General features: G+C 38.2%; 1 protein-coding gene across 1 annotated transcript in view; it reads left to right on the plus strand.

The window, feature by feature from the left end:
- Positions 1-23,797, plus strand: part of ITGAE (integrin subunit alpha E) — a 94,347-nt gene extending 70,550 nt beyond the window's left edge. Inside the window, 2 exon segments of the mRNA XM_037810646.1 lie at positions 22,362-22,472; positions 23,485-23,797. Coding sequence (XP_037666574.1) covers positions 22,362-22,472; positions 23,485-23,580 — 207 coding nt within the window. The 3' untranslated portion in view covers positions 23,581-23,797.
- The last annotated feature ends 3,225 nt before the right edge of the window (positions 23,798-27,022 follow it).

Here is a 27,022-nt window from a genome sequence, read left to right on the forward strand (position 1 = left end):
GAATAAATGAGAATAAATGAGCTCATTTAGAATAAATGAGAATAAATGAGCTCCTTAAAAATGGCCATGCATTTAACAATAAATTAAAGACTATGGTAGTTAGAAGCAGTATTGATCCCAGAAAAACATGTTCTTACATTTAGTTCATTCCTGTGGGTGTGAACTTTTTGATGGAATTACTTCAGTTAAGGTGTGGCCCACTTCAATCAGAATGGGACTTAATCCTATTACTGGAGTCCTTTATAAGAAGAATGAAACTGAAAGAGGAAAAAAAGCCGGAGAGAAAGCCATGGAAGAAGGAACTGAAATTCAACGGAACACAGAAGAGAACAGAGAGGCCAGGAAATTCCACCATGTACACTGACATGTGACAGAGGAACCAAAGAACAAGGATCAATTGGCAGCGAGCCACAGAACACCACAGTCCTTGGGAAGAAAGCATTGCCTTGATGATGCCTTGATTTGGACTTTCTTATAGCCTCAAAACCATAAGTGAACTGCCCTCCCCCCATGTGGAACATGATCCCAGTGGTGTAAGTCTCCCTGGCAACGTGGGACATGACCCATAGGGATGAGCCTGGACCTGGCATTGAGTGATGGAGAAAGCCTTCTGGACTAAAAGGGGGAAGAGAAATGAAACAACATAAAGGTTCAGTGGCTGAGAAATTTCAAATGGGGTCAAGAGGTCATTCTGGAGGTTATTCTTATGCATTATATAGATAGCCCTTTTTAGTTTTTAGCATATTGGAATAGCTAGAAGAAAATACCTGAAACTGTTGAAATGCAACCCAATAGTCTTGATTCTTGAAGATGATTATATAACTATGTAGCTTACACTGTGTGACTGTGTGATTGTGAAAACCTTGTGACTGACACTCCCTTTATCCAAGATATGGACATATGAGTAAGAAAATAAAAACAAAAAATAAATAAATAATAGGGGAAGGATAAGGGGTATGGGATGTTTTGGGTGTCCTTTTTTATTTTTATTCTTATTTTTATTATTTTTTTGAGTAATGAAAATGTTCAAAAGGTGATTGTGGTGATGAATGCACAACTATATTATGATACCATGAACCATTGATTGTACCCTTTGAATGATTATCTGGTATATGAATAAGGTCTCAATAAAATTGCATTAAAATAAAATGCAAAAAAAAAAAAAAAAAAAAAAAAAAAAAAAAAAAAAAGACCCTGTAATAGTGACATACATTTTTTCTAGTTCATGAGAACATTCTTAATATTTGTACTATTAACCACTGTTGTTGTCTGCAACAGGGTTCGTTCACTATGCTTTATGGTCCCATGTTTCATCTTCTAGCTTTCCTTCTAGTGATATACACGACCCTAAACTTGCCCTTTCAACCACAATCACACATGCGCGCACGCGCGCACACACACACACACACACATATGATTCAGTGCTGTTAATTACATTCACAATAATGTGCTACCATCACCTATCCATTTTCAAACATTTACAATCAACCTTATTAAAAATTCTACACAAATTAAGCATCATCTCCCCATTCTCTACCCTCATTCTATCTTCTGGTGATCCATATTCTAGATATTACCTCCATGAGTTTGCTAATTTTATTTAGTTCATATTAGTGATATCATACAATATTTGTCCTTTTAGTCTGGCTTTTTTCACTCAATATACTGTCCTCAAGATTCATTCATATTGTCACATGCATCAGGATTTCATTTCTTCTTACGGCTGAATAATATTCTAATGTATGTTTATACCACATTTCGTTTATCCATTCATCAGTTGATGGACATTTGGGTTGTTTCCATCTTTTGGCAATTGTGAATATTCATGTAATGAACATCATATGCAAATGTCTGTTCACGTTCCTGCTTTCATTTCTTCTGAGTATATACCTATTAGCAGGATTGCTGGATCATATTGCTGGATCCTTCCTGAGGAACCGCCAAACCGACCTCCATAGCATCTGTACCATTTTACATTCCCGCCAGCAGTGAATAAGTGTTCCTGTTTTACCACATCCATTCCAACACTGGTAGTTTCCTCTTTGTTTAAAAGTGGGCATTCTAGTAGGTATGAGATGATATCTCATTGTGGTTTTGATTTGCATTTCCCTAATAGCTAATGAGGCAGGGCATCTTTTCTTGTGCTTTTTAGCCATTTTTATTTCCTCTTTGGAAAAATGTCTATTCAAGTCTTTTGCCCATTTTTAATTGGGTTATTTGTCTTTTTATTGTTGAGTTGCAGGATTTCGTTATATATTCTGGATATGTTAAACTCTTATCAAATATGTAGTTTCCATATATTTTCTCCCATTGAGTAGGCTGCATTCTTCCCTTTTTTGACAGAGTCCTTTGAAGTTTGGAAGTCTTCAGTTTTGAGGAGGTTCCATTTGTCTATTTTTTCCTTCATTGCTTGGGCTTTGGGTATAAAGTCTGAGAAACTTGCCTATCACAAGATCTTAAAGATGCTTTTCTGCATTTTCTTCTTGGAGTTTTATGGTCCTGGCTCTTATATTTACGAATTTGATCCATTTTGAGTTAATTTTAGTATAAGGTGTGATAGGGGCCCTCTTTCATTCTTTTGGATATGGATAGTCAGTTCTCCCAGCACCATTTATTGAAGAGACTGTTTTGTCCCAGTTGAATGGACTTGGCAGATCAGTTGACTATAAATGTCCGGGTCTATTTCTGAACCCTAAGTTCTGTTCTGTTGATCAATACATCTATCTTTATGCCAGTACCATGCTGTTTTTACCACTGTAGCTTTGCAATAATATGCTTGAAAGTCAGAAAGTGTGAGTTTTCCAACTTTGTTTTTCATTTTCAAGATGTTTTTAGCTATTCAGGATCCATTACCCTTCCACATAAATTTGATAATTGACTTTTCCATTTCTTCAAAGTAGGCCATTGGAATTTTGATTGGGATTGCATTGATTCTGTAAGTCAATTTGGGTAGAACTGACATCTTAATGATATCTAGTCTTCCAATCCATGAACATCCAATGTCCTTCCATATATTTAGGTCTTCTTTGATTTCTTTTAGCAGTGTTTTGTAGTTTTCTGAATACAGGTCCTTTATATCCTTGGTTAAATTTATTCCTAGATATTTGATTCTTTTAGTAGCTATTGAAAATGGATTTTTTTTCTTGATTTCCTCCTCAGATTGCTTGTTACTAATGTATAGAAACACTACTGATTTTTCTGTGTTGATCTTGTATCTTGCCACCTTGCTGAACTCATTTATTAGCGCATGGGGTAGGTTTGTTGTAGATTTTTTCACGACTTTCTAAATATAGGATCATGTCCTCTTCCAATAGTGAAAGTTTTACTTCTTCCTTTCCAATTTGAATGCCTTTTATTTCTTTTTCTTGCTTAATTGCTCTGGCTAGAACTTCCAGTAATGTTGAATAACAGTGGTGACAGTGAGCGCTCTTGTCTTGTTCTAGATCTTAAAGGTAAAGCTTTCAGGCTTTTGTCATTAAGTATGATGTTAGCTGTGGGTTTTTCATATATGCCCTTTATTATGTTGAGGAAGTTTCCTTCTATTCCTATCTTTCAAAGTGTTTTTATCAAGAAAGGATGCTTGATTTTGTCAAATGCCTTTCTGTGTCAGTCAAGATGATCATGTGGTTTTTCGCTTCTATTTGTTAATCTGGTGTATTACATTAATTGATTTTCTTGTGTTGAACCACCCTTGCATACCTGAAATAAAACTAATTTATCATGGCATATAATTCTTTTAACGTGCTGTTGGATTTGATTTGCAAGTGTTTTGTTGAGAATTTTGCATCTATATTCATTAGAAAGATTGGTCTGTAATTCTCTTTTCTAGTAGTCTCTTTACCTGACTTTGGTATTAGGCAGATATTGGCTTCGTAGAATGAGTTAGGCAGTGTTCCCTCCTCTTCAATTTTTTGGAAGAGTTTGAGCAGGATTGGTATTAATTCTTCTTGGAATGATTGGTAGAATTCACCTGTGAAGCTATCTGGATTTTTCTTTGTTGGGAGGTTTTTGATGAGTGGTTCAATCTCTTGACTTGTGATTGGTTTGTTGAGGTCTTCTGTTTCTTCTAGAGTTAATATAGGTTGTTCATATGTTTCTAGGAAATTGTGTGTTTTTAGGAAATTGTCCTTTTCATCTAAGCCGTCTAATTTCTTGGCATACAGTTGTTCATATTATCCTCTTACGTTCTTTTTTATTTCTGTGAGGTCAGTAGTAATATCCTCCCACTCATTTCTGATTTTATTTATTTGCATCTTCTCTCTTTTTTTCTTTGTCAGTCTAGATAAGGTTTGTTCAATTTTACTGATCTTCTCAAAGAACCAACTTTTGGTTTTGTTGATTTTCTCTATTGTTTTTTTGTTCTCATTTATTTCTGCTTCAATCTTTGTTATTTTTTTTCCTTCTGCTTGCTTTGGGATTAGTTTGCTGTTCTTTTTCTAGTTCCTCCAGGTATGTAGTTAGGTCTTTGATTTTAGCTCTTTCTTCTTTCTTAATGTAGGCATTTAGGGCTGTAAATTTCCCTCTCAGCACTGCCTTCACTGCATCCCATAATTTTTTTTTGAAAGACTTTTCTAAAGCAAATTTTATTTACTTACTTAGTCAAACCAACTTTCCCAATTTATATATTTATCAAAAACTATTCTAACTACCAACCCATCACAGTGAATCAATTGAGAATTGAATAATTCCATTAAAAGCAATAAAATAAAGTAAAATAAAATGAGCTTTTGTCATTCTTGTATGACTCTGTAAAGATAAATGCAAAATTTCATATTAACGCTTTTCATGTATAACAAGCAGTTTGGAGAGCTGACCACCATTTTGCACCTCTTGAGGTTTGGGAACTTCAACTTGATAGCCATTTGCTTATAAAACCTCAAATCAGTGCTGATCAAGCAATAATAGCCTGGCCCACAATTGTATAAGTAATAATGATATTACTAATCTTCTACAAGAACCCACTTGGGACTTCAGAAATAACCTCAAAGCAGTTAACTAATGACCTACCTTTGATTGTATCTCCAGCTTTGAAAGCAAAAAGTTAGAGTTCATATGCCAAACTGATGTTGAGAGAGTGACATAGCTCTGTGAGGGGGCTTTGCCAGTCAAAAGACCAAAGAAAATGCTGAGCATTTTCTGAAACATGAACTTTATTTGGGGCCTACTCACAGGGAGGCAGAAATCAGCAGAAATCAAATGGCTTTTTTCTCGCCGTGCGGGTACCACTTTCGCAGGGAAGTTGGCCGCGCTATTGAAAGAGGACAGCAAGCCGGTTATAAGGTTTTAAAACAAAGACATTCCTAAGGGTGGGAGAGCATCCTGTGACATGGGGGTGTAACAGAAAGGAGAGGAGAATTATAGGATGGGGCTTTGTAAATAACCACAAGAGTGATAACACTTGGGGGCCAGGAAGCAGGGAGACTAGATTAACATTCTTGGTCTTTCTTGAGGCCAAGAGTTTCTCACCTCCTGCTTACTTCCCGTTCAAAGTTACAATTTACCCTCTTTCTCTTTACTGGTTTACAAAGATGATAGGTTAAACATTAGCTGCCTAGGTCACGCAGACGCTGTGCGCCAAGGTCCACAGGCCTGTTTTGTTCAGGCCAGGGGCTGCCACAGTGCACATAACTCCTATCTGCTTAATCTCCCTTCCGAGAGCACTTCCAGAAGATGGTAATCTTTATACCCTTTTAACATTTTCATAACATCTTTTAAAATTCTAATTAAAAAACCAATACATGCTTAACACAGAACACTTGGAAACTATGGAACAGCACAAAGAAAAAAAGTTATCCATAATCCCAACCTCCCCCTACTTGACCAAATTACTTTTAACATTTTTATGTTTGTCTCCCCAATTTTTTCTACATATAAATGTATATTTTACTAAAAAATCAGCAAAATTTTAATACTATTGTTTCACCTGCATTTTCAATCACAACATATTGTGAGCATATTTTTATAACAATAAATGCATCACAAGGGTGTACAATATTTAATTCTTTTCTGTTGGGCATTTAGATGGTTTCAAGTGTTTTACTACAATGAATAACACTGGGATTCTGTTATTCATTCATTTAATGGGCATCCTTTTATACCCAAAATGTCTCTTCCCACTTAGGGTAAAATTTTAGAAAGGGAATCAGTGTTGACATTGAAACATACATGTTTTGAAGCATACTATTGAAAATTTCCCCAGAAAAACTGTTTTAATATTTATCCTCTCTGGAAGTACATTTGAGAGTACCAAGGATTACCAATTTTAAAAATTTTTCAAAAATTGACGTGTGAAAATGTATCTCATAATACTTCCACTTGAGTTTTCTTTGATTACTAATCAAGTTGAACATTTTTCACATGGTGGTTGGTGATTTGTACTCATCTTTCACTGAATTGCTATTTATGTCCTTTGAACATTTTTCTACCAAGATATTAACTTCTTCCTTATTGATTTCCTGATTCTTTATTGCCTTATTTTATTTTATTGTCATTTTATCATGGCCATCCCTACATGTTGGTAGATAACAAAGCTAACTCATCTTTTGTAAAAATATTGTTCAAAAACATATTTCTGTATATACACAAAATGAATACTCTCCATAAATTGAATCATATCATATAGATGGGATTTATAATGAAGGCTTTTTCAGTTTTGCTTGCCTCCCCTCTCACTACTCCCCATATCCATACACATCTCCATCCATTCACATGATAACCCATGTTAATAACAACCTAGCATGTATCTTTTGTATTTTTCTCCAGGTTTTCATAATTATATTCCAATGTGCATATAGATACACAGACATATACATATACAGGCTTTTGTCATTGTTTCATAAAAATGAGATTATATTAAACACCCTTTTCTGCATCTTGTTTTTCTCACTCAAGGATGCCTCTTAAAAATCTTGCTGAGGTAATTGGTGTAATTCTAATTCATTCCCTGGGGTGGATGGACTATGATTTATTCAGCATTTCCCCTATTACTGGCATTACTTTGTTTTAATTTTTTGCATCTGTGAGGGGGGCTGCAATAAACATCTTTGAACAGATATACTTACTTATAGGTGCTTTTATTTTGATGGGATAGATTCCCACAAAGGGTATTGCTGAGTCAAGTGAGATATATTTTCATTTTAATAGATGCTGCTAGCTTGCTTTCTAAAAAGGCTTCTAACAATACATAGTTTTCCATTAGTAAGGTAAGACAGTTCCCCATATCTGCTGGGTATTATAGCCCTTTTCAATTTCTATAAGTCTGAAGAGTGGAAACATATCCCTGACTATTAATGAGTTCAGATTACATATTGTTTTATTGGATATTTGGATTTCACTTCTCTGAATGACAGTTTATTCCTTGGTCCATTTTTTTTTTTTTTATTTTTTTTCATCCGGATTTGTATAATTCTTGGTGTGCTATAGATTTTTTAAAAATACAGTTTTATTGAGATATATTCACACACTCTACATCATCCATAGTGTACAGGCAACTATTCACAGTACCATCATGTAGTTGTGCATTCATCACCACAGTCAGCACTTGAACATATTTATTACTTCAAAAAAATTTTTTAAAAATAGTAATAAAAAGATAAAAAAAGTTAAAATACCATACCATACAACATAATAATAAGGTCAGACAACACCACTACGAAGAATCCTGTATCCATCCTTTATATCCTCTTGTCATAGACATTTAGCTTTGGTATATTGCCTTTGTTAACATTTAATGAAAGCATATTACAATGTTACTGTTAACCATAGACTCCAGTTTGCTTTGATTATATTTTTCCCCAGTACCATTGCTTTTTCAACACTTTGCAAGGTTGACATTCATTTGTTCTCCCACGTGTAATGACATTTTTATATTTGTACATTTAGTCACCATCATTGACCACTCTAGGTTTCACTAAGTTATACGTTATATAGTTGCTGTCTTTATCATCTGTCTTTCCTTCTGGTGTCGTACCTGCCCCTAGCACTCCTCTTTCCGCTTTACTCACAGACATCTTTGTTCACTGTACTTATAATTTTGTGTTACCATCACACAGTATTATGCTATCCATTTCTGGATCTATAAATCAATCCTGTTGAACATTCTATACTCCTTCAGCATCAAATACCTGATCTCTGCTCTCTTTCTGTCTGCTGATAACCTGTGTTCTCAGCTTTTGACTCTCAAGGTTTGCTCATTAATGTTAATTCATATTAGTGAGACCATAGAGTATTACCCTTTTATTTCTGGCTAACTTTGGTCAACATAACGTCCTCAGGGTTCATCCACGTTATATGTTCCGTGACTTTGTTCTTTCTTACAGCTGCATAATATTCCATTGTGTATATATACCACAGTTTGTTTATCTCCTCGTCTGTTTATGGACATTTGGGCTGTTTCCATCTCTTGGCAATCGTGAGTAATGCTGCTATAAACATCGGTTTACAAATATTCGTTTGTGTCTTAGCTTTCAGTGCCTCATCCCATAAGTTTTGATATGCTGTGTTCTCGTTTTCATTCTTCTCGAGATACTTACTCATTTCTTTTGCAGTTTCTTTGACCCACTGATTGTTTAAGAGTGTGTTGTTTAACCTTCTTACATTTGTGAATTGTCCAGTTCTCAGGCTTTTACTGATTTCCAGCTTTATTCCATTGTGATCAGAGAAAGTGCTTTGTATAATTTCAGTTTTAAAAAATTTATTGAGACCTGTTTTGTGATCCAACATGGGGTCTATCCTTGAGAATGTTCCATGAGCACTTGAGAAGAATGTATATCCTGCTGTTTTGGGGTGCAGTGTTCTATATATGTCTGTTAGGTCTAGTTCATTTATCATATTACTCAAGTTCTCTGTTTCCTTACTGATCCTCTGTTTAGATATTCTATCTATTGAAGAGAGTGGTGTGTTGAAGTCTCCAATATTATTGTAGAGACATCTATTTCTCCCTTCAGTTTTGCCAGTTTTTGCCTCATATACATATTTTGGGGTACCGTGGTTAGGTGCATAAATATTTATGATTATTTCTTCTTGGTGGATTGTCCCTTTTATTAATATATAATGTCTTCCTTGTCTCATAACATTTTTGCATTTAAAGTCTATTTTGTCTCATATTATTACAGCTACTCCAGCTCTTTTTTGGTTACTGTTTGCATGGACTAGCTTTTTTCTAGCCTTTTACTTCCAACCTACTTGTTTAAGGTAAGTCTCTTGTATACTGTGTATTTTTTTCCTTTCTGCCAATCTGTGTCTTTTGATTGGGGAGTTTAATCCATTAATATTCAATGTTATTACTGTAAAGACAGTATTTACTTCAACCATTATATCCTTTGACTTTATGTCATATCTTGTTTTTTCTCTTTTTACCCTTTTAGTCACCCTTACTGATAATCATTTCTACACTCTCTTCCAAGCCTCTCTCTCCTGTCTTTTCTTTTCAGCTTGCAGAATTCCCTTTAGTATTTCTTGTAGGATAGGTCTCTTGTTAACAAACTCTTTCAGCTTCTGTTTATTTGTGAATATTTTAAACTCCCTTCATCTTTGAAGGACAGTTTTGCTGGATAAGGAATTATTGGCTGGCAGTTTTCTCTTTTAGTATCTTAAATATTTCATACCACTGCCTTCTTGCCTCCATGGTTTCTGATGAGAAATCAGAACTTAATCTGATTGAGCATCCCTTGAATGTGATGGATCGCATTCTCTTGCTGCATTCAGAATTCTCTCTTTATCTTTGGCAGCTAATAGTCTGATTAGTATGTGTCTTGGAATAGGTCAATTTGGATATATTCTGTTTGGAGTATGTTGCGATTCTTGGATATGTGTATTTTTATTTATTTATTTATTTATTTATTTATTTATTTATTTATTTTTTAAATTCAGTTTTATTGAAATATATTCACAAACCATACAGTCATCCATGGTATACAATCAACTGTTCACAGTATGATCATATAGTTATGCATTCATCACCACAATCTATTTCTGAACATTTTCCTTACATCAGAAAGAATCAGAATAAGAATAAAAAATAAAAGTGAAAAGAGAATACCCAAACCATCCCCCCATCCCACCCTATTTGTCATTTAGTTTTTACTCCCATTTTTCTACTGATTTTTTTTCAATTTTTTAACTTTGTTTATCAAAAAATTAAAAACAAACAGGCAAACAACAACCAAAAAAAACCCCACAACATTTCAAACAAAGCAATGGATTAAGGAAAACAAATAACCTAAAATAACTACTTTGCTTCCAATATATTCCTACCATACCCCAAGAAAATTAATAAACCATGTCCAAACAGAGGAGTAAGAAAAACAAATAATCTAAAATAACTACATTGCTTCCAACATGTTCCTACCATACCCCAAGAAAATTAACAACCCCTAAGAAAACAAAGGAATAAGAGAAAAAAAAAACCTAAAATAACTCTATTGCTTCCAACATGATCTTACTATATCCAAGAAAGTTTACAAACCATAATCATTCCTGAGCATTCCCATAACATTGAGATTACCCTCCATAGTTTATCTGTTCTTATTAGATTATCATTCCCCCTCCACTAATTGGTATCTCTAGGTCCCCTACATTCTACAGTATAAAACATTGTACATTTTTCACAGAATTCACATTAGTGGTAACATACAATATCTCTCTTTTTGTGCCTGGCTTATTTTGCTCAGCATTATGTCTTTTTTTTTTTTTTTTTTTTTTTAATCTTCATTTTATTGAGATATATTCATATAACACGCAGTCATACAAAACAAATCGTACTTTCGATTGTTCACAGTACCATTACATAGTTGTACATTCATCACCCAAATCAATCCCTGACACCTTGATTAGCACACATACAAGAATAACAAGAATAATAATTAGAGTGAAAAAGAGCAATTGAAGTAAAAAAGAACACTGGGTACCTTTGTCTGTTTGTTTCCTTCCCCTATTTTTCTACTCATCCATCCATAAACTAGACAAAGTGGAGTGTGGTCCTTATGGCTTTCCCAATCCCCTTGTCACCCCTCATAAGCTACATTTTTATACAACTGTCTTCGAGATTCATGGGTTCTGGGTTGTAGTTTGATAGTTTCAGGTATCCACCACCAGCTACCCCAATTCTTTAGAACCTAAAAAGGGTTGTCTAAAGTGTGCGTAAGAGTGCCCACCAGAGTGACCTCTCGGCTCCTTTTGGATTCTCTCTGCCACTGAAGCTTATTTCATTTCCTTTCACATCCCCCTTTTGGTCAAGAAGATGTTCTCCGTCCCACGATGCCAGGTCTACATTCCTCCCCGGGAGTCATATTCCACGTTGCCAGGGAGATTCACTCCCCTGGGTGTCTGATCCCACGTAGGGGGGAGGGCAGTGATTTCACCTTTCAAGTTGGCTTAGCTAGAGAGACAGGGCCACATCTGAGCAACAAAGAGGCATTCGGGAGGAGGCTCTTAGGCACAATTATAGGGAGGCCTAGCCTCTCCTTTGCAGCAACAGTCTTCCCAAGGGTAAAACCTGTGGTAGAGGGCTCAACCCATCAAACCACCAGTCCCCTATGTCTGTGGTCATGTTAGCAACCATGGAGGTGGGGTAGGCGAATACCCCTGCATTCTCCACAGGCTCCTCAAGGGGGCACTGCATCTTTTTTTTTCCTTGTTTTTTTTTTTTTTTTTTAACTTTCCCTTCTTTTTTAAATCAACTGTATGAAAAAAAAGTTAAAAAGAAAACAAACATACAATAAAAGGACATTTTAAAGAGACCATAACAAGGGAGTAAGAAAAAGACAACTAACCTAAGATAACTGCTTAACTTCCAACATGTTCCTACTTTACTCCAAGAAAGTTACCTAATATAGCAACATTTCTGTGAACTTGCTCCTACTATATCCATCAGAAATTAACAGACCATAGTCATTCCTGGGCATCCCCAGAACGTTAAATAGCTTATCTGTTCTTCTTGGATTATTGTTCCCCCTTCCTTAATTGCCCTCTATTGCTAGTTCCCCTACATTCTACATTATAAGCCATTTGTTTTATATTTTTCAAAGTTCACATTAGTGGTAGCATATAATATTTCTCTTTTTGTGCCTGGCTTATTTCGCTTAGCATTATGTCTTCAAGGTTCATCCATGTTGTCATATGTTTCACGAGATAGTTCCTTCTTACTGCCGCGTAGTATTCCATCGTGTGTATATACCACATTTTATTTATCCACTCATCTGTTGAAGGACATTTGGGTTGTTTCCATCTCTTGGCAATTGTGAATAATGCTGCTATGAACATTGGCGTGCAGATATCTGTTCGTGTCACTGCTTTCCGATCTTCCGGGTATATACCGAGAAGTGCAATCGCTGGGTCGAATGGTAACTCTATATCTAGTTTTCTAAGGAACTGCCAGACTGACTTTCAGAGTGGCTGAACCATTATAGAGTCCCACCAACAGTGAATAAGAGTTCCAATTTCTCCACATCCCCTCCAGCATTTGTAGTTTCCTGTTTGTTTAATGGCAGCCATTCTAACCGGTGTTAGATGGTATCTCATTGCGGTCTTAATTTGCATCTCTCTAATAGCTAGTGAAGCTGAACATTTTTTCATGTGTTTCTTGGCCATTTGTATTTCCTCTTCAGAGAACTGTCTTTTCATATCTTTTGCCCATTTTATAATTGGGCCGACTGTACTATTGTCATTGAGTTGTAGGATTTCTTTATATATGCAAGATATCAGTCTTTTGTCAGATACATGGTTTCCAAAAATTTTTTCCCATTGAGTTGGCTGCCTCTTTACCTTTTTGAGAAATTCCTTTGAGGTGCAGAAACTTCTAAGCTTGAGGAGTTCCCATTTATCTATTTTCTCTTTTGTTGCTTGTGCTTTGGGTGTAAAGTCTAGGAAGTGGCCGCCTAATACAAGGTCTTGAAGATGTTTTCCTACATTATCTTCTAGGAGTTTTATGGTACTTTCTTTTATATTGAGATCTTTGGTCCATTTTGAGTTAATTTTTGTGTAGGGGGTGAGGTAGGGGTCCTCTTTCATTCTTTTGGATATGGATATCCAACTCTCCCAGCCCCATTTGTTGAAAAGACCGTTATGACTCAGTTCAGTGACTTTGGGGGCCTTATCAAAGATCAGTCGGCCATAGATCTGAGGGTCTATCTCCGAATTCTCAATTCGATTCCATTGATCTATATGTCTATCTTTGTGCCAGTACCATGCTGTTTTGGCAACTGTGGCTTTATAATAAGCTTCAAAGTCAGGGAGTGTAAGTCCTCCCACTTCGTTTTTCTTTTTTAGAGTGTCTTTAGCAATTCGAGGCATCTTCCCTTTCCAAATAAATTTGCTAACTAGCTTTTCCAAGTCTGCAAAGTAGGTTGTTGGAATTTTGATTGGGATTGCATTGAATCTGTAGATGAGTTTGGGTAGAATTGACATCTTAATGACATTTAGCCTTCCTATCCATGAACATGGAATATTTTTCCATCTTTTAAGGTCCCCTTCTATTTCTTTTAGTAGAGTTATGTAGTTTTCTTTGTATAGGTCTTTTACATCTTTGGTTAAGTTTATTCCTAGGTACTTGATTTTTTTAGTTGCTATTGAAAATGGTATCTTTTTCTTGAGTGTCTCTTCAGTTTGTTCATTTCTAGCATATAGAAACATTACTGACTTATGTGCATTAACCTTGTATCCCGCTACTTTGCTAAATTTGTTTATTAGCTCTAGTAGGTGTATCGTTGATTTCTCAGGGTTTTCTAGATATAAGATCATATCATCTGCAGACAATGACAGTTTTACTTCTTCTTTTCCAATTTGGATGCCTTTTATTTCTTTGTCTTGCCGGATTGCCCTGGCTAGCACTTCCAGCACAATGTTGAATAACAGTGGTGACAGTGGGCATCCTTGTCTTGTTCCTGATCTTAGAGGGAAGGCTTTCAGTCTCTCTCCATTGAGTACTATGCTGGCTGTGGGTTTTTCATATATGCTCTTTATCATGTTGAGGAAGTTTCCTTCAATTCCTACCTTTTGAAGTGTTTTTATCAAAAAGGGATGTTGGATTTTGTCAAATGCTTTTTCAGCATCTATTGAGATGATCAGTTGATTTTTCCCTTTTGACTTGTTAATGTGTTGTAATACATTGATTGATTTTCTTATGTTGAACCATCCTTGCATGCCTGGAATGTCATCTTCCAGGTCACTGATTCGTTGTTCAACTTCCTCTAATCTTGTACTATGAGTGTCCAGAATCTTTTTAATTTGGTCAACAGTTTCTTTAATTTCCGTAAGATCATCCATTTTTTTATTTAGTCTTGCAATGTCTTCTTTATGCTCTTCTAGGGTCTTCTTGATTTCCTTTATCTCCCGTACTATGGTCTCATTGTTCATCTTTAGTTCTTTGAGTAGCTGTTCTAGGTGCTGTGTCTCTTCTGGTCTTTTGATTTGGGTGCTTGGGCTTGGGTTATCCGTATCGTCTGGTTTTTTCATATGCTTTATAATTTTCTGTTGTTTTTGGCCTCGTGGCATTTGCTGAACTTGATAGGGTTCTTTTAGGATTTGTAGACCAATTGAAGTCCTTATCTCATCAGATCTACAGCTTCGTGGAGTACACTTTCTCTAACTAACCAGCAGGTGGCGTCCACGAGCCACCTGTTCTCCACAAGCCAGTTCTCCCCTGCTTAGCCTTTTTGGTGAGTGGGGGAGTGAGTCTTGTGGGGTCCAATTGGTGTACCAAGCTTGCGTGTGTAGTTGGTGTTGCTTGCCCTGTATATGGGGCGTGTTTCTGGGCAGTCAGGGAGGGGGGGTGGCTCTAACAATCAAATCTCCCTGGTGATCCTAGAGTTTTAAAGCTGCTGCAATAGTCTAATCCTTCAGTTCAGTCCTGCCACAGTTTGTCTCTGCCACTGACCCACAAGTCCTTGGTATTGGTGTATGGCTCCTGAGACTTGCAAGTGGGCCCCTCTTCCAGGCTGTGCACCCCGGGTCCTCTTTTGAGGTATGACTGTGCTATGTCACAGGTGAGTGCCGTCCCCCCAGGGCAGTTCTGGGCTGCTGGGCTGTGTAGGGAGGCTCCCAGTCTGCTGAAATGATGGCTGAATGGGGCTTTGTTAATTCACACTGCTCTACCTTCCCAACTCTGGGACAATCAGCTGAGGTTGCAGGGAAGGCTAATGTCCACGCCCAGTTTTGTGGTGTGTGCCTGTTATTTGAAGCACTTCCATCACACTGGGTTGTCTGGGGCAGTTCTGGGCTATGGGGCTGGCGATGGGCAGGTGTGTTTCCTGTCCACCAGGATGATGGCTGTGAGCGGACACCCCCCTTTTCTTGGGAAGTTGTGGTGTTTAGTGAATTTTCTCAGCCACTGGATTATTGCGTTTTGTCTCAGAGCTCTCCTAGTTCTGCTCTTGACTTGACCTGCCCAAATAGCAAGTCTTTGAAGCTTTCTGTATTGGGCTTCTTAGAGTAATTGTTTTAGAAAAAGAAAAAAGGATTAAAAAACAAAACAAAACAAAACAAAACAACAACAAAAAAAAACGGGCCCTCCTCAGAGATATAATGGGTTATTGAAATGCTAAGAGACAAAGCAACCAGGGCCATTAAGGAAAGGTCCACAGGGCAGAGAGATCAGCTTTTCTTCGGGATTTGCATATGCGCCTCAGGGCCCTTCCCCTTTCTATGTTCACCAGAACTCCAAAAATCCTCCGCTTTTATTTTGGAGTTTTTCGTGTTGTTTTTTTTCTATGCCTGTCTCCTCTCTGCTGGGCTGGCTGCTCTCAGATTCTCTGGTGTCTGGTCTCAGACTATCTATGGTTGGAGTTTGAATCAGTAGAATGAGTTTCCGATAAGGGCTGCCACTGCAGTTCTCCCTTCTCCTTCCCGGAGCTGACAGCCCCTCCTCCCCTGGGACTGAGCCTGGCAGGGAGGGGCGCAGGTCCCCTGGCCGCAAAAACTTACAGATTTCGCTGATCTCAGCAGTTCCACGTTTTCATGAGTGTTGTATGAAGTATGCCCAAAGTCAGATTGCTCTGTGGTGTCCAGTCCACGCAGTTCCTGGCTTTCTACCTACTTTCCTGGAGGAGTAACTAAAACATACAGCTCACCAGTCTGCCATCTTGCCCCGCCTCCGGATATGTGTATTTATGTCTTTCAGAAGTATTGGGAAGTTTTTGGCCATTGTTTTCTCAAATATTCTTTTTGCCCCTTTCCCCTTCTCCATTTGGGACACCATGATGCATATGTTTGTGTGCTTTGTGCTGTTATTCAGGTTCCCAGAGAACCTGCTCAAATTTTTCCATTCTTTTCTCTGTCTGTTCTTTTGTCCAGTCGATTTTGGATGTCTGTCTTCTAGGTCACTGATCCTTTCTTCTCCCTGCTCAAATCTGCTGTTTTATGTCTCTGGTGTATTTTTATTTATTTATTTATTTTTTTTTTTCCTTTTTAATTTTTATTGGGATTGTTCAGATACCATACAATTATCCAAAGATCCAAAGTGTATAATCACTTGCCCCTGGTACCCTCATACAGCTATGCATCTATCACCAGACTTAATTTTTGTTCAATTTTTAGAAACTTTTCATTACTCCAGACAAGAAATAAAGTGAAAGATGAAAAAAGAAAGAAAAAGAAAAGGAAACTCGAATCCTCCCCTATCCCTAACCAACCCCCTTCAATTGTTGACTCGTAGTGTTGGTATAGTACATTTGTTACTGTTTATGAAAAAATGTTGAAATACTACTAACTGTAGTATATAGTTTGCAATAGGTATATATTTCTTCCCTATATGCCCCTCTATTATTAACTTCTAATTGTATTGTCATACATTTGTTCTGGTTTGTGGAAGCGATTTCTAGTATTTGTACAGTTGATCATGGACATTGCCCACCACAGGATTCAGTTTTATACATTCCCATCTTTTGACCTCCAACTTTCCTTCTGGTGACATATATGACCCTGAGCTTCCCTTTTCCACCTAATTCACACACCGTTCGGCACTGTTAGTTACTCTCATATCTTGCTACTGACATGTCTGTTCATTTCCAAACATTTAAGTTCATCCTAGTTGAACATTCTGCTCATACTAAGCAACTGCTCCCCATTCTTAAGCCTTATCCTATATCTTGGTACCTTATATTTCATGTCTATGAGTTTACATATTATAATTAGTTTCTATCAGTGAGACCCTGCAATAATTGTCCTTATGTGTCTGGCTTATTTCACTCAGTATATTGCCCTCAAGGTTTTGTCATCAACCCATTTTTTTTTTTAGATGGTTTTGTTCACTCACCATACATTCCATCCTAAGTAAATAATTGATGGTTCTCTGTATGGTCATATATTTTTGTGTTCACCACCTTCACCACTATCTATATAAGGGCATCTACATTTCCTCCACAAGGCAGGAGGGAGAGTCAAAGAAGGCAGACAGGCAAAAGAAAGAGGAAAAAAAAAATGACAGCTAGGAAGCAGCAATAATCTTAAATCAAAAGTATAGAGTAAAGAATCAGACAATACCACCAATGTCAAGTGTCTAACATGCCTCCCCTATCCCCTCCTCTTATCTGCTTTTACCTTGGTATATCACCTTTGTTACATTAAAGGAAGCATAATACAATGATTCTATTAGTTACAGTCTCTAGTTTATGTTGATTGCATCCCTCCCCCAATGCCTCCCCATTTTTAACACCTTGCAAGGTTGACATTTGCTTGTTCTCCCTCGTAAAAGAACATATTTGTACATTTTTTCACAATTGTTGAACACTAGATTTCACCAAGTTACACAGTCCCAGTCTTTATCTTTCCTACTTTCTTCTGGTGTCTCACATGCTCCCAACCTTCCCCTCTCAACTGTATTCATAGTTATCTTTGTTCAGTGTACTTACATTGTTGTGCTACCATCTCCCCAAATTGTGTTCCAAACCACACACTCCTGTCTTCTATCACTCTGTAGTGCTCCCTTTAGTATTTCCTGTAGGGTGGGTGTCTTGTTCACAAAGTCTCTCATTGTCTGTCTGTAAGAAAATATTTTGAGCTCTCTCTCATATTTGAAGGACAGCTTTGCTGGATATAGGATTCTTGGTTGGTGGTTTTTCTCTTTCAGTATCTTAAATATATCAGACCACTTCCTTCTTGCCTCCATGGTTTCTGCTGAAAGATCTGTACATAGTCTCATTAAGCTTCGTTTGTATGTGATGGATCGCTTTTCTCTTGCTGCTTTCAGGATTTTCTCTTTGTCTTTGACATTTGATAATCTGCTTATTAAGTGTCTTGGCATAGGCCTATTGAGATCTCTTCTGTTTGGAGTACGCTGCACTTCTTGGATCTGTAATTTTATGTCTTTCATAAGAGTGGGAAATTTTCATTAATTATTTCCTCTATTATTGCTTCTGTCCCTTTTCCCTTCCCTTCTCCTTCTGGGACACCAATGATACATACATTATTGTGCTTTGTTTCATCCTTGAGTTCCCGGAGACGTTGCTCGTATTTTTTCATTCTTTTCTCCATCTGCTCCTTTGCGTGTAGGCTTTCAGGTGTTTTGTTCTCCAGTTCCTGAGTGTTTTCTTCTGCCTCCTGAGATCTGCTGTTGTATGTTTCCATTGTATCTTTCATCTCTTGTGTTGTGCCTTTCATTTCCATAGATTCTACTAGTTGTTTTTTTGAACTTTCAATTTCTGCCTTATGTATACCCAGTGTTTTCTTTACAGCCTCTATCCCTTTTGCAATATCTTCTCTAAACTTCTTGAATTGATTTAGCATTAGTTGTTTAAATTCCTGTATCTCAGTTGAAGTGTACGTTTGTTCCTTTGACTGGGCCATAACTTTGTTTTTCTTAGTGTAGGTTGTAATTTTCTGTTGTCTAGGCATGGTTTCCTTGGTTATCCAAATCAGGTTTTCCCAGACCAGAACAGGCTCAGGTCCCAGAGGGAAGAAATATTCAGTATCTTGTTTCCCTGAAGGTGTGTCTTAGAAAATTGCTCCACCCTGTGATGCCTCAGGTCACTGTGCTTTTCTGCCCAGCAGGTGATGCCTGTTAGCCTATAATTCCTGACTGGTGTGAGGAGGTATGGCTGTGTTCCCCTAGGCTTTGGGGTCTGGTTCTGAGTGGAGGGGGCCCCACCCCTTTCCTCTTAGACAAGATAGACCCCCTAGGGGGAGGTCATTAGCATTTCAATGGTCTCTTTCTCTGCTTGTGCTGTCTCCACCCTTCTCTGAGTCACAGCCCTGGAAACTGAAAATGAGTGGGGCTTTCTCCACTGAGCCCAAAAAGAAACAGTCCCCTTCAGACCTAGTCTAAGGCGACCCTCTGGCTCTCCAAGGTCAGTCGTCACCCAAAGCCTCTGTCTGTTTTTTGGGGGATTTGTACCTATAGTGAGCAGTTCACACTCATTAAAACCCCAGTTGGAGCTCAGCTGAGCTATATTCGCTTGCTGGGAGAGAGCGTCTCTCTGGCACCACGAGACTTTGCAGCTTGGGCTATGGGGGAGGGGGTCTGGTGACTTGGATCCACAGGTTTTACTTACAGATTTTATGCTGTGATCTTGGGCATTCCTCCCAATTCAGGTTGGTGTATGATGAGTGGACGGTCTCATTTGTCCCCCCGCAGTTATTCTGGATTATTTACTAGTTGTTCCTGGTTTTTTTAGTTGTTCCAGGGGGACTACTTAGCTTCTACTCCTCTCTATGCCTCTATCTTTATTTATTTTTGTGGTGTATTTTTAATCTCATCTGTTGTGCCTTTCATTCCCATAAGTCCTGTTATTTTTCTTTGCATGCTTTCAAATTCTTCTTTATGCTCACCCATTGTCTTCTTAATATCCTTTGTCTCTTTAGCCATATTTTCCTTCATCTCTTAGAATTGGTTTAGTAGAGTTGTTTGAACATTTTTGATTAGTTGCTCCAAATTCTGTATCTCCTCTGACTTTTTAATTTGTTGCTTTGATTGGACCATATCTTCCTGTTTCTTAGTAGTTTTTTGCTGGCTTGTAGTTTTTTGCTGATATCTGGGCATCTGATATTTTGATGAGATTATTCTGAAGGTCGGTTTCTCTTTCTTCTCTAGGATTTTATTATTGTTTGAGTTTGTGTTAAAGCTCTTCTTTGACCTTGTTCATCAGTATTTGCCAGCCAAAAGAGGGCCAGGGACCCACACTGGGGGTGCAGACCGGTTCCAAAAGGTCCTTTATTTCACTCCCCAAGGATGCGCTTTCCTGGCCTGAACTGAATATGGCACTCTTCAGCAACCTATTCCATGCAGCCCTAAGGAGGCAGAGTATTTTTAGCCCCCTGGTGGTTCCGCCTCTGACACAGGTTGAAACAATGGAGCAGGCAGCATCTGTCCAGGACAGGCTAAAGCAGCAGGACCCAGCAGTCTAAATTTGCCAGCTCTGTCCCCCTCTGTTCTTGGGGAGGAGGGCTTCTGCAGCCCTTCCAGTTCGCAGCAGCCTGCCAGGCAGGGACTGGGCCACTTGAAGCTGCTTGCCTCGATGGTAGGAGGTGGACTCCAGGAGCCTCGACCATGCGAATTAGTCAGTTTTCACTGCAGTTTCTCAGTTTCTTAGTCCTCTTCCCTGGATGCTGTGCAGTACTCCCCTGGTCTCTGGAGTCCCAGAACAATTATTTCAGACAGTTTCTGCTTGTCCATTAGCTGTGTATCCAAATATATTCCAGCTGCAAATAAGGGAAAATCCAGCTAATATACCATAAGGGCATATATTTCTCTAGTGAGAGTGATAGACTCAGGGTCATTGGCCTGGCTCCTTTGACCCTCGTGCTCTGTCATTTCAGTGTTTTGGTGACATCTCTTCTCAAGGCCATCACAAAGTGGCCACATTTATATATTTCCATTGAGAGAGTACAAATAGGAAGCAAGAGGTCAGTAGCAAAATGTTTTTTTCTTCATGGGCCTCTCCCTTTTCAGGGAGGAGAATCTTTCCTAAAAACTCCCTGCAGAGATTCCCTTACATCTTATCCATGAACCTAACCAGCTGTCTTATTTTTCTGGCTGCTCTGACAAATACAACCCAATGGGTTGGCTTAAACAACTGGAGTTTATTGCCCACTGTTTTGGAGGCTACAAGGCCTCCTGTGGTTGGTGGCATTCTGGTGCTAGCTTGCCACCATCCTTGGGGTTCACATGTCAATGTCCTCTCCTTTCTCTCTTCCAGGTTACCACTGATTTCTGGCTTCTCCTTGTTACCTTCAACTCTGGTTTTAGGGTTCCTCTTTGTATAAGGCTTCTGGCAATGTGGATTAAGGCCCACCTTGCTTCAATTGGGCTATACCTTAACGAAAAACAATATCTTCAAGAGATATCTTCAATATTTTCAAGTTACAGTGGGTTTGCACCCCCAGGGATATGGTTTAAGTTTAAGAAAATGTCTAAATTGGGTACATAACTCAATCTTCTACACCAGCATTTATAACTTCAGTCAGAAGAGGCCTTAAGTTAGTCCAGACCTCCAGCCCATACAGAAATCCTCTCCAATGCATCTGTGACCTTGGTGCTTAATCACTTGCATGAGGGCACTTGGAGTTTGGGGCAGGCAGAGAGATCTTAATGGCCCTTTGGCCCCACTTAAATACTGGGCACCTACTCCGGCCGTGGTCTGCAGGCTGGCCTGTTGGTTGGATGTCGAGAGGGCTGTTGCCTGAGTCTCACTGGGGAAGCACATCCCCTGAGCTTTCCAGCTGAGCTGTGTCAGTAAGCAGAGCGCTTAGACTCCTGAGATTGAGAGCCTTTGGAAAAGCTGGGGATGGGAGGGTTCAACAAGTGAACATGTGGATGCCACTTTGCATTTATTATTGTGTTCCTAAGATAATGTACATCACTTTGAGTCTGGTGAAGAGCAGCTCAGTGTCTTTGTCATATATTTCATGTGGGAAAAAATGTATTACCAAAGGCTAGTGATTTGCGCAGGTTCAAAAAGAGCTGTCAGAAGAGGATTGGAAAGGACTTGGACATCACAGTGTAGGTCATCATTTTGAAGATAATGGGCATGGGGCTCAAGGACATAGAGAATGATGGTGCATAGCTGGATGTAGAATCTTTATTTTCTGTCTCCCAGTCTAGTATTCTTTAAAACCTAGAGACTCCAATTCCCCAGGACACTCTGTTGAGCTGTCAGAGTATCTTTACATTGACAGAAGGTCACAATCTCCTAACAGATTTAGCTCTTCTAGATAGGAGACCAAAAATAATTTCTTATAAATAAAGTATTTTGATTGTTAGGTAATTTAAGATGTGCATCAGGAAGCGTTTTAACAGTTTTGCTTTACTGTCATCAGTCTTGATCAATACACAGAATGTTGCCAAGTCTTCATATTTTGCTGTTAAAGTAACATGAAATTTTTTCTCATTTGCTTCACCTGATTTATTGGATGATCCATTTGTCTTTTTCTAGATAACTGTCATCCTTCTGAAAGATGAAGAGTACTATTCTTTGCCTGTCATCATTGGAAGCAGTGTTGGTGGCCTTCTGGTTTTGATTGTAATTATAGTCATCCTATTCAAGGTCAGTTCTTCTCATGTTCCTAAAGGCGAGAGAGGACTAACCTGGGCTACAGTGGTGGGCACAGTACTCTCCAGTCCAGCCAGCCCTGGACTCAGAGCAGCCACCCTGGCCTCATGAGCCACTCTGCCCTCCTCCTTCAGCCCCCCTTCCTCCCCTGTTTGGGCAAATCTGTAAAACAGTTTCTATCTGGAAAAGATAAAAATCTAATGGAAATATTACAATATGGCGAGATCTTCCTAACACAATTCTCATTCCCCTGTTTAAATCCTTTCCTTGGCTTCTCTTATCTTAAAGTTCAAACTCTCATTGCTACTCAAGGCCCCTCCACTTTCTGTCCTCTGCCCATCCCCACCCTCAAGTTTTGCTTGTTTGTCCAGGCATGTTGAATTGTTCCCTAAATAGACTCATTTCTGTATGCCTGCACATGGGCCGTTCTCCCTGCCAGGAATGCCTTTCCCCACTTCTCTTTGTTCACATTCTTCCCTTGAAACACAGCCCAGAGATTCCTGAGTCCTTTGGGCTGGGTTATGTGCTTTTGCTGTGCGCTCTGTTCTGCAAACCCTTCCAAGTGACAGTTATCACACTGTCTTGTAATTATTTTCTCTGCCCACTAGATTGTGAGCTTCTCATTGTCAGAGGCTAAGCCCTTTGTCTTTCTGTCCTCAGCAGAGTAGCTGTATTTTTACATACATAAGATTAGATCCTGTACAGATGAAACTATAACACTTTGCAGAATTCATAAGTTAAAAAGGTGAAAGTGCTCTGGGGGTTCAAAGGAAGGTGGGAGATCACCTCTGCTGGGGAAGGAGCAGCAGGAAAGGCTGTGGACAGGCAGCATTTAAGGACTGGACTCTCAGGGATAGGTTCAGAGGAAGGGATTTCAGGAAGGAAAAACAGTGGGAGGAGAAGCAGAGGAGCGTAGGGACTATTTAGGCAACAGCAGAATAAAAGGTTTTCTAGTGCAGAAGAGTATCTTAGGTCTATAACTGGGCTTCCCCTCCCTTTGTTTTAGTGTGGCTTTTTTAAAAGAAAATATCAGCAGTTGAACTTGGACAGCATGAAGAAGGCCCAGCTGAAATCAGAGAATCTGCATACAGAAGAAAATTAGGACCTGTGTCTTCATCCACTGGGAGAGACCATCAGCTCAGTCCTTGGATGCATTGGGACTTGGTGTCTCACTGATTACCTTTTCCTTCAGGATAATCTAGAGCAGCCTCTAACAAATTGTATATAGAATATTGTTTTGTAACCATATGTTGTCTAGTCTGTGCTAAAGTAAACCTGGGAAACATTGGATATTAAATAAAGTTAAACTGTTTTCCTTACAGCAGCGCCTTTAATATATTCCTATACTTTTTTATGATTTTTTTCCCTCTCAAGGGGAAATACAACATTTCACAACCTTATTTGCCCAAGAATGCTTTTTTCTTGGCGTTTCTACTAACATCTCCGAAATATCTGCAAAGTACATTGTGGGAAACAGTGATCCAAAGCAATTCCTAGTCTAGTATTTTCAAAATCCTATGATATCACCTATTTTTTCAAATTAGGCCACAGAAAGCAGGCCAAAACAAACAAAAAGTAGGAAAAAGCCCGACAAAACAGGAACTAGGGAGGAGAAAAGACAAGACAAGGATTTTGTTCTGTAGTCTCACTTCTGCTCTGTGTATGAACATGTCCCTCTAATAAATATTGTGTTAATTCTTGCCTGGCTTCCTGCTTAGTGGATTGCTTTGGGAGATTTTAATTCTTTAGTAAATATTGTCGAATGAGAGAGAACTCATCACAGAAAGAGATGGAACATAGCCTGGTAGTTGGCACAGAGATTAGGGCTAGACCCTCTTACAGGCTGGCTTTGCCGTTAGCATCTTGTTTCATGTTTATGCCCATGCTGTTAAAACTTGACAGCATCTCTCTACTCCCAGCCCTACAATGGAACTCTCTCTGTTTTTGTGTACTGTAAAATATGTAAAATATTAAACAGTACTAACATATGTAATACAGAACGTAATCCTTGTGATTCCATGATCACCGTCTATATCTAACTCAGATGCTTTATTTCTTCAAATTTGTTTTTCTGAAATTTGTCTATGTTTAAATGCAGTTTAAGGAATTTAACCTGATTTTTTTCCCCAGAAGTGTGATTTTCACACCACCACTATTGAAATACCATCTTCTCTGCTCATCTCTGCTCTCTCCATATCACAAGGCTGGAGGCTTTAAACATTTCCCAGATTCCCTTGCAGTGGTGTCCTAGTTAAGATCTTGCCAGTGAGAGACACTCGCATGCGACTAGAAGGTGAAAAAATGGGAGAAGCCATTCTCTGGTGCTGGCAGTGGTGCTGGCAGCAGTGGCAGTAGAAGACAAGCTCAGGACCCTCTGCAACAACGTGGGCTCCAGTGACGGAAGCAGCTTCTTGCCACTCCTGATCTCTGGGTATCACCAGCTCTCCCATTTTTGTTCTCCAGCTCTTGTAACAAAGTTGAAACTTAATTCCTTGTGTTAAATATCCCTTTCTGCTTAAAATACCTAGAGTGTTTTTGACTGCTCCTTGAATCAATTATTTTAAATGATTAACAGTTTCTGTATCATTTATTGCAATGCCATTAATTTGAAATTCTTCTGTTTCCTATATGGAATCCCTATGCAGATGGATGTATGTGTCTGGAAATTTAATTTTGTTTTATTGTTAGGTTTATTCCAGGTCTCCCTCTCTCACCTGTATCTCTTTTTCCAAAAGTAACCACTGCTTATAGGTTATTAGATATTCCTTCAAATTAACCAGCATAATTTTTTGTACATAAATGGGATAATATTATATATAATTTTTTTCCATTGAATAGATCTTAGATATCTTTCAATAGCAACACCTGCAGATCCACCTCATTCTTTTTAACAGCATCATAATATGCTGTAACATCTGTGGATATGTCAGAATTTCTTTAACAAGCGGCTACTTAGGTTGTATCCACTTTTTCTTTTAAAGGATAGGTGTGACAAACATCTTCAAGTAAGTATCCTTATGTACCTTTTGAGTATATTAATGGGTAAATTCCTAGCATAATTACTGGCTTAAAGGCTATTTGCATTTAAAATTTTGATAGATGATGTCAGATCGGGCTCCTAAAAGATTTTACCAATTTATGTTCCCTCTTAGAATTTGTGAAAGTGCCCCTCTATACCATTGCCACCACTGAGTATTGTCAAGTTTTAACTGTTTTACCTATCTGATTAGTGTGAAGAATAGTGTCCTATTTTTTTGTTTTGTTTTTTTTGTTTTTGCAAAACAATCAGAAAACATTTATTATATGGAAATGTGCACATCCCACTATTAAAAAAAATAACTGGTGCCATAATTTAATCTGTTTCAGTGGACTAGACTAATGTTCAATACTGCATGTATAAATTACTTTGTGTAATTTCAGGTTTGATGAGCTTTTTAAGTATTTTTACCCCACTTGTAAACCTGATGAGGAGTTCAGTAGCACACAGCATTAAATGGCATTTATTATTCCATGTATCTTGAGAATGTCCTGTTATCAATACCACAGTTTTCATTTAGCTTTGCAGTAAATTTTGATACCTGATAGGGCAAGTTTTCATTTTATTAATAATTATTGATCATATTCTTTCAGATTATTCTTAGTGTAGGTTTTTCAGATTTACAAAAGAAACCCTTTGGGGTTTTAATTTAAATGTCCAGGTTCAGTTGGAGAGAACTGATATTGCCTTGCTACTCAGAAGTATGACATTTCTCCACTTGCTTAGATTTTTTAAAATATCCTGCAGCAGGGTTTTATAATTTTTGTCATTGAGGTCTTAATTTATGAAGACTTTTATTTCTACCTGTATTATTTTTTGTTGTTTTGTGAAAAATATTGTCACTATCTGATCTGATGAGTGTTTGTATTTAGGACAGTCGGTTGCTTCATCTTACCTGGCCATCTTACTAAACTTTTTGTTTTTTAACTGCTTCTCATTTGATTCTCTTGGATTTTTAAAGACTCAAACCTATTTGCAAATAATAGTAATTTTGACTTATTCTAATACTTATACCTTCTTTCATCTGTATTTCTTTGACAGGGCTTGTCGAGCTCTGAGGGAAGATATCCTTGACTTGCACCTGACTTGAATGGGATTGCTTTGTGTACCATCTGCTGCCTGCCTCACAGCCTGCTCAGAACCCAGGCCCTACCACTCAGAGTTTGGGGTTTCTCTGGGGCTTGGTTGGGGAAAGCCATCCACTTCTCATGGAGGCCCTTATTTTCCCTGCAGTAATTCACCAGGCTCTTTGGCATGATGAACATTTCTGTTGATCTAATTCCATCTTCATAACTTGCAAGGATTGCTCTGGACTTCTGGTCCCTTTATTATATCTTTCTCTGTTTTCCAGTGCTATCACACTTTTTTATTTTTTGTATTTTCTTAGGCTGTTTCAGTGGGATTTACCTTCAAAGGAAAAGAGAGAGGTAAGTTTGCTTAGTTTTTAGAAGTTGCTTTGGTTTTAGGAGTTGTGTCCAAGTTTTCAATATTATAGGTGACTTGCAGT

The sequence above is a fragment of the Choloepus didactylus genome, chromosome 18 (genome assembly GCF_015220235.1).
Source record: "Choloepus didactylus isolate mChoDid1 chromosome 18, mChoDid1.pri, whole genome shotgun sequence".
Lineage (NCBI taxonomy): Eukaryota > Metazoa > Chordata > Mammalia > Pilosa > Megalonychidae > Choloepus > Choloepus didactylus.